The sequence below is a fragment of the Camelina sativa genome, chromosome 7 (genome assembly GCF_030686135.1).
Source record: "Camelina sativa cultivar CO46 ecotype springtype chromosome 7, ASM3068613v1".
Taxonomy (NCBI): domain Eukaryota; kingdom Viridiplantae; phylum Streptophyta; class Magnoliopsida; order Brassicales; family Brassicaceae; genus Camelina; species Camelina sativa.
The window spans coordinates 34,558,388-34,572,893 of NC_141886.1; the positions used below are offsets into that span (position 1 = coordinate 34,558,388).

Genomic DNA, 14,506 nt, shown 5'->3' on the forward strand with positions numbered 1-14,506 from the left:
TCGTGAGCCCACATGTTTAAGTCACTCTAATTTGGATTAAGGTAAAGTAATTGCTATCAATTTACTGAAGCCCGTTTTTGTAGTAGTACTGTAGTTCGTATTAAAGAAAAAATTAACGAGAGAGAGAGAGAGAAAAAAAAAAAGGTAATAAGAAAGAAAGAAGGAGTTACGACGAATCCGACCCGGCTCGCTCAACCCGACTGGTTTGTTCTTTCTGAGGTCCCCAAACAAAAAAAAAAGAGAAGAGAGAAGAGAGAGAGATTGAATCTAATCTCTCAGGCAGCCATTAGTTTAATTCTTCCCAGTCACGTTTTCTTCTCCTGCGGTTTCGCTCTAAATCCTTCCTCTGTGTTAAAAAGGTTGTGTTGTGTTTAGGACTTAAAAGGGGGATTGATCTTTTTTAAGTAGTAGATTGATTGGTTGTGGTCTGAGAATTGCAACTGTCGTCATGTCTAGATAGCGGAACCCTAATCGATTTTGAGTCATGAAATCATCAGAAACCCTAATTTCTGAGCCGTCTTCCCTCAATAGAGACCTCCGGGATCATAATGATGACGAAGAAGAAGATGATGAAGAGGAAGAAGAAGAAGAAGAAGAAGAGGAAGAAGATGTTGATTTCAATCCTTTTCTTAAGGATACTCCTTCCCTTGAAGCTTCTTCCAGTTTGAGCTCTGAAATTGAGACTCTTGATGGTGAAATTGTCAATAGCATTCCTGTCCCCATGCCAAGTAATGATGTCTCTTGCCAAGAAGAACCAATCCCTGAGGACTCTCTTGACCCCGGTGGCTTTGTTAGAGAAGAGCCTGGTGAGAGGACAGTAGATGCGAATGAAAACGGAGGAGATCAATTGTGTGACATGATCCAAACTCGGGAAACACAACGTTTTACATCAACTGAGGAGGAGGAGGAGGATGCCATCTGCAAGCGTACTAGAGCTCGGTATTCCCTTGCCAGTTTCACCCTTGATGATCTTGAGGCTTTTCTCCAGGAGACCGATGACGAGGATGACATTCCCAATGTCGATGATGAGGAAGAGTACCGCAAGTTTCTCGCTGCTGTTTTACATAGTGGTGATACTGAGGCTCCCTTTGCACAGGGTGGAACTAATGATGATGACGATGACGATGATGATGATGATGATGAGGATAACGATTTAGACTTTGAGATTGAACTTGAGGAAGCTCTGGAGACTGATGACGAGGATATTTTACCGGAAAAGGTCACCGCAGGTGACAACAAGAAAAGCACTAAGCGACGCCCCGTGACTAGGCAGAAGAGACAGCTTAACAACATCTCCTCTCACCACAAGAACAGTTCTCCCGAACAGTCTGGCAGATTATTACGCCCTCTTGTACCTATCTTACCCATTGCATCACCTGGTAGAATGTTTTCTGCTACTGAAGCAGTTGCTTCATCATCAGAAAACAGGACAACAAATGGCTTCAGTCAAGCCCAAATGGGAGAACTGCATTGTTTGATTCATGATCACCTTCAACTTCTTATCCAAGTGTACTCTCTTTGTGCACTTGATCATTCACGCCAGCACATTGGAACGCAAGTCCAAAGACTTCTATCTGAGATGCTCAAACAACACCAAGGATATATTTCACGCCCAAGTCATCCTCTCGGCACTGCTTCCGCATCATCCGTTCTGGATCTAGCTGGAAGATATCTAGTTGATGTTTCTGATGGTACGTTATTGGTTAAAAATTAGGGTGCTATATCTCTATCTTTTCTTATCTGTTTACGCAGTATAATTCTTTTGATTATTGAACCATTGTAGCTGTTCAAGATTATCGACGGTGTCAAGTGGAATCCGGTTTTGATGCGTCATCTCAAAGAGTGCCGTTATTTACACTTCCTCACCAAGAAGTTGGCGGTGAGATCGTAAACTATCCTCTTTCATCCCCTAGTTCAAGTAAGTCACCATCAGGTCGGCAGCAATCTAAGAAGACGTTAGCTGCTACACTTGTTGAGTCAGCCCAGAAGCAATCTGTTGCCTTGGTCCACAAGGATATCGCCAAGTTAGCTAAAAGATTTTTGCCGTTTTTTAGAGTATCGCTGTATCCCCACAAGCCACCTCATGTAGCTGTCGCCAATCGGGTCCTATTCACTGATGCTGAGGATGAGTAAGTTCCTTTCCTTTTTTTCTTTGTCCAGTCTACTAATGTAGTCAACAATTTATTCCGTGTGCTGTTTGAACGCAGATTACTGGCTCTTGGAATTATGGAATATAACTCAGACTGGAAGACAATAAAGCAGCGCTTTCTTCCATGTAAAGGCGAGCATCAGGTAATCAGAACTAGGAATGGTGTTTGGGTTATGAAGTAATCAGTTGGTATTTTCATTAGATTGCTCTCATTATCTTAGTTCTCATAAGTGCTACTCTGACCACAACCTTAAAGTAATAAGATAAAAATATGAAGATATTAAGACTTCAAGTCAACGCAATTCCTGTTCCAAATGATCTAGGTCTTTCATTCTTCTGCTTTCATGTCCATGTGTTTATCAGCCAGGCTGATGACGAAGAAATAAAAGACTTTGTCTCTTCTAATACGTTCGACTTGTATTTGTTTCAGATTTATGTCAGGCAAAAAAACCGGAGATCATCTAAAGCCCCAGAAAATCCAATTAAGGTCGGTTATATGCTTGATTTAGTTTATCACCTTTTTATTTCTATACTTATCTGTCTGCCTATCGGCTCCGTAAATTCAGTGGCCTGAACTTGTTTGTTAACAAATAAGCACTGTGAAACCATTACATATATATCATGCACATAAAAGAAATCTGACTACAAAACTCATTGTCATATATGATCATGTTGGAAGGCCATCTTGTATCCTTTTAACCGAACACACGTTATGCAAATGAGCATTACATGTTTAAGACGGACACCGACTGATGTATTTTAATTCTGTCCCCAAAAGGATGTTCAAACCATAATTTTAAGGTTATGCAGGATTTTCCCTAACTGGTGTGTATGTGTAAATTTTGACGTTATGCAAATGAGCATTACATGTTTAAGACGGACACCGACTGATGTATTTTAGTTCTGTCCCCAAAAGGATGTTCAAACCATAATTTTAAGGTTATGCAGGATTTTCCCCTAACTGGTGTGTATGTGTAAATTTTGCCACCCACAGGCTGTTCTGAGGATGAAAAGCTCTCCCCTGACTCCACAAGAGATAGTATGTATACAAGAGGTAATTCGAAAAGCCCATTCTTTTTGCAATCTTTGATCGGAAATTTTTCTTTGGTGCTCAGTACAAATTTGAATCCTCAGGGGCTTAAGTACTTCAAATATGATTGGATGTCTGTGTGGAAATTCGTGGTGCCTCATCGAGACCCATCCTCACTGCCACGACAATTGCGCACTGCCCTTGGAATTCAGAAGTCATATAAGCTAGATGATGTAAAGAAGGAGAAGCGGAGGTTATATGATACAAACAGAAAGTCCAGAGAGCAGCAGCCATCTTCAAAAGAGGTCTGTCTTTCATTATGTGGTTACCTCTTAAATGATACAACTCATCCATACTGAATATGTTAAATTTTGGGTTTCTGCTAAAAAATGTAAATTTAGCTTTGCTCATCTTTTATCGCATTGTTGCAGGATCGTCATGGTGCTTCTAAAGCCAATGAATATCATGTTAGAGATGAATTGGTTGAGAGTTCAGGTGAGGCATACCTACATGAAGGATTTTTAGCAGACTGGAGGCCTGGCATGCCAACTCTCTTTTATTCTGCACCTATCCACTCCTTTGACAAGGCAAAGGATGTTCCCGGTGATCGACATGAGTCAATACAAACATGTACCGTTGAAGGATCTACAAAACCTGATCTTTGTCGCGCCCAAATTCTGACATGTACGCAGAGGCTTGCATCTTCTTTCGTTCCTCTGTACCACCACACATCTGGTACAGTACCCGGCGCCTCAGGAGCATTGACAAGTATGCGGCCATATCGTAGTCGAAAACTATGCAACAGAAGTGTTGTGAGGCTAGCCCCTGATTTACCTCCCGTTAACCTTCCATCTTCGGTCCGTGTTATCTCGCAGTCAGTTTTTGCGAAGAATCAGTCTGAAACATCCCCCAAAACTTGTATCATTAAGGATGGCATATCAGATGTTTCGGGGAGGGAAAATTTGGGTATTGAACCTCCTTGCTTTTCAGCTGACAGGGATAACAATGGTCCCCCTAGCGAGAAGGTGGTAGATTTGCAGGAAGATGTGCCTGCTGCAGAGAGCTCCTCTGGGATGGGCGTGCAGAGCAATGACTCAGATCTTCAAATGCATCCTTTATTGTTCCGGACCCCTGAGCGAGGACAGATTACATGTTACCCTCCAAACAGAGACCCAGGGGGTTCTACTTTTAGTTTCTTTTCTGACAATCGACCTCAGCTGCTAAGTCTTTTCAACAGTCCAAAGCAAATCAATCACTCAACTGATGAATTCCACAAAAAATCATCATCAAACGAACATGAGACAGCACAGGTTGACAGCTGTTTTCATCCTCTTCTTCAAAGAAGCCAGTGTGAAACTAGTTATCTTACTAGTAGACGTGGGAACTTAGTCCCAGACAATGGCAATAAAGGCAAATTATGTCAACTTCAAGATACTTCTGGTGCTGTTGAGCACACTTCAATCCCTGGTGCTGGTCGTAATGATGTGAGCTTGAAATCTAGCAGACATGGTAAAAATGTGAACTTAGATATCTATCTAAGTCCGAGCTCTTCTAAGGTAAACAATCGTGGTAGTGTCTCAGCAGCAAATATTTCAGAAGCTCCAGACACCTGCATGACTCAACGTAATGACGGCTCTGAAGTGCCTGGATCAACTGCACCAAGTGATAATATTAGTAGATGCATTGACGAAATGGGTGATCAGTCTAATCTAGGTATAGTGATGGAGCAGGAGGAATTAAGTGACTCTGACGAAGAGATGATGGAAGAAGAACATGTTGAGTTTGAGTGTGAAGAGATGGCTGATTCTGAAGGAGAAGAAGGCTCAGAATGCGAAGAAATCATTGAAATGCAAGATAAGGTAGTGGTGGTTCTTTTGTCAGTTATGTACAATATGCCTCAGAGAGCAGCACTATTTTTTAGTTAAATTTTTTTTCTCAACATTCACCATTGTGACTTTAGGATTCAAGCATATATGGATCCTAATTTCCAGTAAATATATATAGATGTCGTTTTGTTGTGTAGTTGTGTGGCTTGTGGATGGTCGTGGTGATTAACTTTTCCATTCACAGGATAACAGAAGCTCTGCGGGAGAAATAGCGTCAACAGATGTCGATTCTGGCAAAGAACTAGGCAAGGATTCTCCAAACAGTCCTTGGTTGAGTCTGGATCCAAGTAATAGTCGCTTAAGCAGTAATGTTAAGGACATAGAGAAGACAGAGCTAGTAAATGAAGTCACCATTGCACAATATGGTCCTAGTATATCACGCAAAAAGAGGACACCAGTGAAGAGTAGAGATGCAGAATTAAAGGAAGAAGCAGGTGTTGCTCGGTTAAGACTGGGTCCTCTCGCCCTCCCTCCAGTGAAGAAACCCAAGAAGTGTGGTGGGCAGGCGGAAACAAGTCCAAGTATTGAGACTACCTGAGAAACTACTTGACCCAGCAACAAATGATTAGCTCTTCTCCACCCCAAATTTGCTCCCAGGTTCAGAGATATCATATCATGTCAATCTGGAGAGCTCTGTTCTTTGTGTATACCCTCTTGGAGGTTACGGCACCCATGGAGTTTGCTACTAACGAGGTTTTGTCACTTCCAGTAGAACCGCGAGTACGTTGCAGGGTGCAGAGATGAGTTGTGCATGATACAGAAGGAAGAAGATTCGGCTTGGGCAGATCAGGTCAGCTATTTCTTTTTTTAAGATATTGCTAAGGGGATTGTTACTACTTAATAGTACGTTATTTATTCTGTAAATATTTTGTATCAGCTGTGTGAAAGAGCTGGGAATCAATTTATCTCTCACTAATCACAAAGTGAATATTTGTATGGTTAAAGAATGAAAGATAGTTCGGATTCTGGTAGTATAATAGCATTTATTTGACACAGTCCCGGTTGCTACTAGGTGTTGTTACATTTAGATTTTTTTTTTCTGAAACTCTTTTGTTCCGAGTCCTGAGACCCATTGCTTATAATCAAGAGAACCTATTGGCAGGGAAGAGATAAGTTATAGAGTGATCATGGAGAAGAATAAGCTGGAAAGGGAAGAAAAGGTGGAATCCGACTGACGCCTTCTGATGATTTGGCATCGAGCAATGCTCCAATGAGCTGGGTTGATTCGAGTTCACCAGTATGTAATCTACAATGTATGTTGTCTTACTGTATTTTTCTCCTACAATGCATGTAATCTAAAATGGGGATCTCAGTTTCAAACTATGGAGGCTTCCAGTTGTCTTACTGTATTTTTCTCCTTGTTGGATCTATTGAAAAAAAAAAGAAAAAAAAGAAGTTGGCCAAATTTGTATGCAAAAAGTATGGACTAACATAAAAAAAGGGTTTACACTTGATGGCAACATTATGTAAGACTTGTGCTTCTTATAGGGGATCTAAGTATCTAACAGTGAAACTTGATTGCATATAAATAAGAGATTATATAACAAGATAGGAGGTCAAAATTCTTATTTTGTTACTTGGGTTTATCCAACACAAGCATAGAAATTACAGAATGGCAAATCAGTATATGTTGGTATATGCTACCAATGTGCTTATGAAAGATACAACACGTACACTACAACTTCTTTAAACTTTTCAAAGCAAATAAACAAAATGGCTTTGGAGTTTGTCCAGTCTCCCATCAAAATAATATATCGATGACCTTGCTTTTACTGTCATAAGCATCTGCGCAGACCGCATTACTCATGAGCTGCTTTGATGAGTTCAGCTGATACTCTTGTGTAGTGATCTCTAAGTGCCTCATTATTTATGTGTTCACTTGGCATAAACCCATCTTCTTTCATTCTTCTACAGAGCTTGTCCGCTTCACGCCGTAGGCCTTTCCTACACAACGCTGATATCATTGTAATGTATACTATAGCATCAGGCTTCACTCCTTTGAGTGTGAGGCTACGAAATAAATACCAAGCCTCTTTCACCTTACCAGTTCTGCACATCCCTTGAATGATGATATTATACGTAATAATATCAACATCCATTTCACTCTTCTGTAGATCCTCTACCATCACCAATGCTTTCTCTATCTTCCCGTTATTACATAGACAATCTAACAAAATGTTGTAGGTGACAATATCAGGAGGCACGCCACAATCAACCATCCGATTGAAAACCTTTTGTGCAACGTGAAGTTTGCCCGCTTGACAATAACCGTGGATAAGAGTGTTGTAAGTGAATGCATCGCCAACCAATCCTCGATGAGTCATCTCACAAAAGAGTTTCATCCCATCTTCTACCCTCTTAGACCTACAAAACCCATTAATGAGAGTATTATAGGTCACCGCATCCGGGGAACAGCCCTTGCTTACCATAAGATCAAACATATGCTTGGCGTCACCTAGACGACCGTGAATGCAAAACCCATTGATGAGTGTATTGTAAGTGCAGATATTAGGATCTACAGATCTCCTGATCATCTCCTTGTACAAGTTTTTAGCCTCCAAAAGGTCACCCTCTTTCACAAACGCATCGATGAGCGCACTGAAAAAGATAACATTAGGATCTATATCCCTCTTCAGCATATCTCTGAGAAGCTTAGCAGCGTCACTCCATCTACCAGAGTTACAAAGGCCACTTATCAGAGTGTTGTAAGTGACAGCATCAGGTGGGATCCCTTTCTTCTCCATCCCGTGGAATATCTCGAAGGCGTTATTCAAATCTCTGTTTCTGCAAAGACCATTGATGACAGTGTTGTAGATGACAACACTAGGTTGGAATCCCAATCCGGCCATGGAGTCAACGAGAGAAACAGCCTCGTGGAATCTGTTGCGGAGGCAGAAGCCATGGAGGAGAGAGCCAAGGGTGACAATGCTGGGGTGAAAGCCAAGCTTCATCATCTTTCCGAGGAGAGCAAGAGCAAGAGAGAGGCGAGAGCATCTACAGAGACAATGAATCAAAATGGTGAAGCTATAGAGATCGTGTGAAACTCCAAAGAGTTCCATCTTCTGAGAGAGGTAGATGACGATATCGAACTTGCGCATCTTAGCTATGGCAGTCAAAACTCTACTGAAATCAACAATGTTGGGAAGGGGACGAGACTGAAGCATCTCACAGAACAAACCGAGCGCATCGTCGAACTTTATAGAGTTAAGAAGCTCACTTGTCAGTCTCTCTCGGTAGTGATGATGATGATGACGACTCGCACCGCCGGAGAAAGGTCGAGAACTAATCGAGGGACAAGTCGTCTTCTCGGGATTGTTGTTACCTCTCTCCCGACGAAGAAGATAATGCCGACGAAGCAACCCCTTCACCGTTGACGACGACGCTATCGGAATTAATCTCGGCATCCAAAATTAATTGGATTGGCTTCGTTCCCAATCTCTCTCTCTCCCTCCCTCCCTCAAACAGTGCGCCGAAACCTATCAACGACGACGACGACCTGATCCGGCGGTCAGAGTGATGATGTCACTCGATAACAACAATAAGGTCTCCTTACCTAAAAACGGCAGCGTTTCGAATCAAAACTTCACCTGATTCAATGGATTTTAAAATTGTCTATCAAACAATGGATTTTGTTGCTTACAAAACAAAATTTTACAATTTGTATTGATATGGTTTCAACTTTCAATAACTCAAGAGTTTGGTCATCCTCATGTACATACAAAGTCTTATATACAGAATGCTAAATCAGTTCAGGTTTCTACATGCTAACACCTGCTTCATCATACAATTTACATTTCCAAAAATTATCTCTGCAACAGTTTTTGTGCTTGAGTGCTTCTTCAAACTTGTCCTGACCAAATCAAATCCACAATCCTTCAATATATGACGATGACTGCAACAACAAAATTAGCCGAGAATCCTTAAGTCCTGATTACTTGTGTCATGCTCTCTCCTCTCCTCCTAAAGGGCCATTCAACTGGCATATGATCCCATCCTCTTTCATTTTTCTAAACAGCTCATCCGCTTCACGCCTTGGCCCATTTTTACACAGTCCCAATATCATTGTAGTGTATGTTCTAGCATCAGGCTTCACTCCTTGGAAAGGCAGCTCACAAAATAATTCCCAAGCTTTTTCCACTCTATCCGCCTTGCACAACCCGTAAATCATAATGTTATACGCAACAACACCAATACAGTTTTCACCTCTTCTCATATCATCGAATTTGGCCAGTGCGTTTTCAATCTCCCCATTAACACAAAAACCATGTAACAGAATGCAGTGAGTTATAATATCAGGAGTCACTCGACAAGACACCATCAAGCTGAATACGTTTAGGGCAGCTCGTAGTTCACCAACCTGACAATACCCTTGGATAAGAGTGTTGTAAGTGAATGTGTCCCCAACCAATCCTTCGAGAGACATCCTTTGGAAGAGTTTCATCGCGTAATCTACGCTCCTATACTTGCAGAAACCATTGATGAGAGTGTTATAGGTCACCAAGTTTGGGAAGCAACCCTTGCTTAGCATCAGATGGAATGTTTTCTTGGCGTGGTACAGGTGACCCTGCAGGCAGAGCCCATTGATGAGTGAATTGTAAGTGACAGCATTAGGATCGACAGAGGCTTGTATCATCTCCTTGTACAGCTCTTGAGCCTCAGGAAGGTTGCCTGCTTTAGCAATTGCATCGATCAATGAAGTGAAAGTGACAACATCAGGGTTTATTCTCTTGTTCATCATATCTCTCAGCAGGCGAGAGGCTTCGTCCCATCGACCAGAAGAACAAAGGCCGGTTAAGAGAGTGTTGTAGGTAACAAGATCCCCTGGGACTCCTTCCATCATGTTGAAAACCTCCAAGGCGTTATTGAGATGACCGTTCTTGCAGAGACCATCAATGAGAGTGTTGTAGATAACAGCATTGGGTTCGTATCCCGATTTAGCCATGGAATCAAGGAGGGAAAGGGCATCGTGGAATCGATTGCGGAGACAGAAACCGTGGAGGAGAGAGCCAAGTGTGACAATGGTGGGCTCAAACCCAAGTTTCATCATTTTCCCAAGAAGGGATAGAGCAAGAGAGAGCCGAGAGCATCGGCAGAGACAATGCAACAGAACGGTGAAGCTGTAGAGATCGTGAGAAATACCAAAAAGCTCCATCTGCTGGGAGAGATAGATGACGGTGTCGTATCTTCTCATATCGGAAACAGCAGTGAGCAGTCTAGTGAAATCAACAATGGAAGGTAGGGGTTGAGACTGAACCATCTCGAAGAACAAATCAAGCGCATCTTCAAACCTCAAGGAGTGATGATTAAGCCCTGCTCTCAGTTTCTCTCGGTAACAAGAAAAAGCTCGAGCAGCAGCAGCAGATCCTCCTCCTCCTATTCCTCTGGGGAAAGCTATCTTCTTCGCCGTCGATGAGGCAATCGCAGTCGCAGTCGCAGTCGCAGTCGCAATCAATCTCCGCATCCAAAATCGACCCACCGGCCACCGGAGAAGACAGACGGAGCAGGAAAACAAAAAAAAAAAAAAAGTGTTATTTGGTTGAGAGATTCCGTCGAACACTTGGCGTGCGTAATCAATCCTCGTGATTCTACAACAAGCGGCGACGATTCTGGGACCGACGTAATCGTTATGTTGTAAACCATGAGTTACAGTTTGTGATTGAACCTGAAGAAGCTGTTTCTGGGTTTCACATGACTCCAAGAAAGAGATGAGCTTCTCTTCCAAAAGCCTCTTTGGTGATTTAGAAGCTAACACAACAGCAACCCTCGCAATTTTTTTTTTGATATTTTAGGAACAAACGTAACAAATCTATCACGAGAAACGAATAAAGTTTTGAGTCTTTTCTTGAGAAAAGCTCTCAATGGAACTGTTTCGATTTAGCAACTTGATGAGTAGTGGACTTTGAAGACAAAAGTCAAAACCTTCTGAACGACTTAGAAGGTTTTGACAATTACAAAAAAAAAAAAAAAAAAAAACACAGTTTTATTTTGGTCACAGATTATTAGTAATTAGGCTAATTAGAGTCACTACTTCTTACATTCATATACACATAAACATAGTTGTTGAATATTGTTCCTTGATTGATTATATCTAGACTGACTAACTTAGAGAGAGCATAAAGAGTCACTACTCTTTGATTCCTTTCATATATATAGTGGAAAAAAAAGTTTAATAAAAACATGATAACTACGCATGGAAATGCCCACCATCAATTGTACATCTTCACGGTAAGTGTTTATATATCACACGCTATACTTTTGTTGTCCTCCACGGCTTTCTTATATAATGCTGACGGTTTTTGTAACATCTGCGTTGATACGTTCGCGCGCCTTCCATACTAGCTTGTAACATCTGTGGAGCAGAGAATTACTAGCTTGTTTCAATTTACACTTCTTCTTCTGTAGTACGTAGTAGCATACATACCAATGTTGTGTTAGGATATGATGACAAACAAAATTCTTACTCACGAGGCTCTCTCCAACAGAGCAGCATCACCAGGCATCGCCTTATTATGTATAACCTCGATCTCGTCTCCTTCAAGGACCGGCTTGGAGTCAACAGCTTGTTGTTCTTCCCTTGCCTTTGCAAATCCTTGTTGTTTGACCCCATCAACCTTCACACTCTCCTTTTCTGCCCATCCAGATTATATAACCTTTATAGTTGGTTCAGAGTAGTAAAACGTCTCTGAGTCATTTTTGAGATGAATGTGTGAAACAAGAGTCTGACTTCAAATGAGCTTTGATTGGTTTTATGCTTTGAGGGCATTTTTTTTTTGTCGTCCTGCATATTACAACAAAAAAAAAAAAAAAAAAAACAACCGTTACTTTAACTCATTTCTCCTAAATTGTCAGTTTCAGCTTACACTTGTCCCTTGATTCCATTCTCTCTTCCATTTTTCTTTTGTACACTTCTTCTAGTCAAACCCCTGATTTTAGGCATGCTTTGGAACCTGAATCATAATACCATAACTCATAAATAAAATTGGCCCTCATTTTCTTGATATCACTTTGAAACCGCTAATTAATTAATCATTAAAGGTCTTGAATAATGGTCGAAGAATGATTTTTCTAAACTGAGGAGGTTGAATCTGACTAGGAATTTAACGTTTCATACAAATCCATAGCTCATGAATCTCGTGGCTGACTTTGATCAATGAAACGATCATGCTTACTTATTTTAATGTGGTTAATATTATTATATATTATATGAAAAAAAAAAAGCAAGATACGATCTTGTGTTTAGACGTAACGGATCTACATTTATACATCACAACATCTAAAATTTCAAAAAAAAAAAAATGTATTATTAAAGAAATACACTTTTAGAACTTTATAGGATATATCGCCCTATACAAGTTACAAGAATGTAATAGGTGGTCAACGTGTAAACCACAAAAGCTAATAATGTTCACTCTAGCCTTGCAACTATTTTATGTTGATGTACTGTTGTATCAAGACCATCAGACGATGATACGATGTTGTTATTAGAAAAAGATTTAGCAAGTAGGCAAGTAACCATGCATGTTACCCACAAATTTTTGTTCAAACTACAAAATCACAAGGATAGTAACATATAGGAACGGATGGTTATTTTACCAACTTTTATATATATATTTTTTTTAACAAAACCATAAATTCTTAATTGAACGTCGGTCAACAAATATTATATCTAACACCATTCATGAAAGAAAAGAGTATCAAACTCGTGTCTACGAAATAGAATCAGGTAGCCACTCACAAAACTGTCAGACTATATGGACCATGTATATAGCTTGAATATATGTATTAGTTCTCCAAAGGCTACCAATAAAACTTAGAATATGATTGGTTATTAACAACATAAAAATGGTAGCAATAGTGGCATGCCAAATAGAAAAGAGGATGTGACCAACTCTTGGCAAGTTGGTATCCAATTACACAACCTAACCCGTTCTAACATAAAGCAAAGATTCCAACTTTTGTCAAGTCGTTCCAATTCCAAAGGTGAACTTTACATAGATTCAATATCCTTGCAGAATGATGAAGTTATATATTAATTTTCCTCTTGATGAGAATACCTAAAATTGGTCCTTCTATTGAGTTTGAGGTCAGATAAACTTATAACTACGAGAGGCAATTGTTTAATGCTAATTAGATGGATCATTCTAGACCTGCAAATAAGACACATGTATATAGTTTGGAGTCGAAACATATTTTAAAATAAATATATAGATTATAAATAAAAACTAGTGGAATTGTTAGTGGGTAGTAGTTGGATTTGGGTAAGATTACTTTATGATGATTTTCATATTCAGCCTTGAAGATCTTCTTCTCATCCATTGACGGATTGGATCCTCCAAGAACAGAGAGACCAATTAGCTTACTCTATTGTGCCATTCTCCAAAATCCCCACCCTATCTTTTGCTTCAACCACTTACAATTTTACAAGACTATTTACTTAAAGGTGGAAATTAAGAATATTCTCAACGTATCTTTTTTTTTTGGTTAAAAATATTCTCAACGTATCACTTGACTATTTGTTTTGTTTGATGAATTGGATACACATATACAAGTTATATAAAAGAGACTTTTAAAAAGAATCAAGTCTTTGTTTTGTACCTTCGTCTAGAGTATAAGCGGTCCTAAATGCACCTTGTAGCACTCGTAAAAACTAGTGAACATATTGTAGTGATACAAGTATTAGAATGTTGAATAGCGAAACTTTGTTGTACTCAAAAGTGGTGTATTTATGAAGAAAGAATATAACTATAAACGCTATAAATGATTGGGGACGTTCGTTTGTAAGCCTTTAGATGATTCTTTCTACGCATGTGAAAGATCTAAAAGGCTACTCAATAATATCGTAATCATGAGTACTTCTTTAAATGTATTTGATTGCAATATAATGTTTGATATTTTCATTAATGTTATATACGTAGTCACGATATCTACTTTTTCAACCGATTAATCTCTCTTTTCACATTTACCAATTAATTCTCATAGCGGAAAAGCTTAGAAAAAGGTTTAATGTAACAATAGCCATCCCTATATATATATATAACACATTAACACATATTTTGTAATACAAAGACCAGCTAATACTATAAATGGAGTTGAGAAACTTTAATGTAATAATAATCATCCCTAGCTATATAACACATATAAATGAAAAAGCGGACAGTTAAGTTCATTTCTACTTGGATAACAGGTAGGAAGAGAAAACTATACTATGGTAAATTAGCCGGGGTTGTGTAATCTTAGGTCCAGTAGATAAACCTGCACTTTTCAATAGACTGTGACTAGGTGAGAGAGCTAAGAGTTTGAACATCCTATATTTGTATTTTCACCTCTTTAATTAAGTATAGGAGGGGACCATAATTAAAAATGTAAAAGATTCGGAGAATAATACCATTAGAAAGTTGGACATGATTAGTAAATACTAAATAGTGAGTGTTACCCAAAACA

At 39.7% G+C, this 14,506-nt stretch overlaps 3 protein-coding genes and 1 pseudogene across 8 annotated transcripts; 1 reads left to right on the top strand and 3 right to left on the bottom strand.

Moving 5' to 3' along the window:
- The first annotated feature begins 69 nt into the window (after positions 1-69).
- LOC104704092 (uncharacterized) lies at positions 70-6,470 on the top strand. 4 transcript variants are annotated; one of them, XR_015561524.1, is made up of 9 exons: positions 70-1,691; positions 1,784-2,129; positions 2,208-2,292; positions 2,580-2,636; positions 3,144-3,203; positions 3,284-3,484; positions 3,611-5,038; positions 5,250-5,855; positions 6,168-6,470. XR_015561524.1 is itself a non-coding variant. In XM_019228162.2 (8 exons), exons 1-8 carry the CDS (start codon positions 485-487, stop codon positions 5,601-5,603), a joined length of 3,738 nt encoding a protein of 1,245 aa, XP_019083707.2. In that variant the 5' UTR covers positions 91-484; the 3' UTR covers positions 5,604-6,060. The 4 variants fall into 4 exon arrangements, 2 of the variants coding, with proteins under 2 accessions (XP_019083707.2, XP_087313825.1); XR_015561525.1 differs by having other exon boundaries at positions 130-1,691; positions 5,258-5,855; XM_019228162.2 differs by lacking the exon at positions 6,168-6,470 and having other exon boundaries at positions 91-1,691; positions 5,250-6,060.
- Positions 6,471-6,616: 146 nt separating this feature from the next.
- Positions 6,617-8,736, bottom strand: LOC104704094 (uncharacterized). Of its 2 annotated transcripts, XM_010420229.3 has the most exons (2): positions 7,110-8,736; positions 6,617-7,009 (listed from the first exon to the last, which is right to left on the bottom strand). In XM_010420229.3, the coding sequence occupies exons 1-2, from the start codon at positions 8,467-8,469 to the stop codon at positions 6,966-6,968; spliced, it is 1,404 nt and encodes a 467-aa protein (XP_010418531.2). In that variant the 5' UTR covers positions 8,470-8,736; the 3' UTR covers positions 6,617-6,965. The 2 variants fall into 2 exon arrangements, with proteins under 2 accessions (XP_010418531.2, XP_010418529.2); XM_010420227.2 differs by having other exon boundaries at positions 6,617-8,720.
- On the bottom strand, positions 8,693-11,072 carry LOC104704095 (uncharacterized). Its single transcript, XM_010420231.3, has one exon. The coding sequence runs from the start codon at positions 10,524-10,526 to the stop codon at positions 9,006-9,008; it is 1,521 nt and encodes a 506-aa protein (XP_010418533.2). The 5' UTR covers positions 10,527-11,072; the 3' UTR covers positions 8,693-9,005.
- Positions 11,073-11,174: 102 nt separating this feature from the next.
- Positions 11,175-11,800, bottom strand: LOC109125521 (small polypeptide DEVIL 12 pseudogene; annotated as a pseudogene). Its single transcript, XR_015561526.1, has 2 exons — positions 11,487-11,800; positions 11,175-11,414 (listed from the first exon to the last, which is right to left on the bottom strand). The product of XR_015561526.1 is annotated as a small polypeptide DEVIL 12 pseudogene (transcript).
- Between the last annotated feature and the right edge of the window lie 2,706 nt (positions 11,801-14,506).

Excerpts from the sequence above, each read along its gene's own strand:
- LOC104704092 (XM_019228162.2), top strand. The coding sequence starts at position 485 with ATGAAATCATCAGAAACCCTAATTTCTGAGCCGTCTTCCCTCAATAGA. Across the intron at positions 3,204-3,283 it reads AGATAGTATGTATACAAGAG|GGGCTTAAGTACTTCAAATA; the intron begins GTAATTCGAAAA and ends TTGAATCCTCAG. Across the intron at positions 3,485-3,610 it reads AGCAGCCATCTTCAAAAGAG|GATCGTCATGGTGCTTCTAA; the intron begins GTCTGTCTTTCA and ends GCATTGTTGCAG.
- LOC104704094 (XM_010420227.2), bottom strand. The coding sequence starts at position 8,469 with ATGCCGAGATTAATTCCGATAGCGTCGTCGTCAACGGTGAAGGGGTTG.
- LOC104704095 (XM_010420231.3), bottom strand. The coding sequence starts at position 10,526 with ATGCGGAGATTGATTGCGACTGCGACTGCGACTGCGACTGCGATTGCC.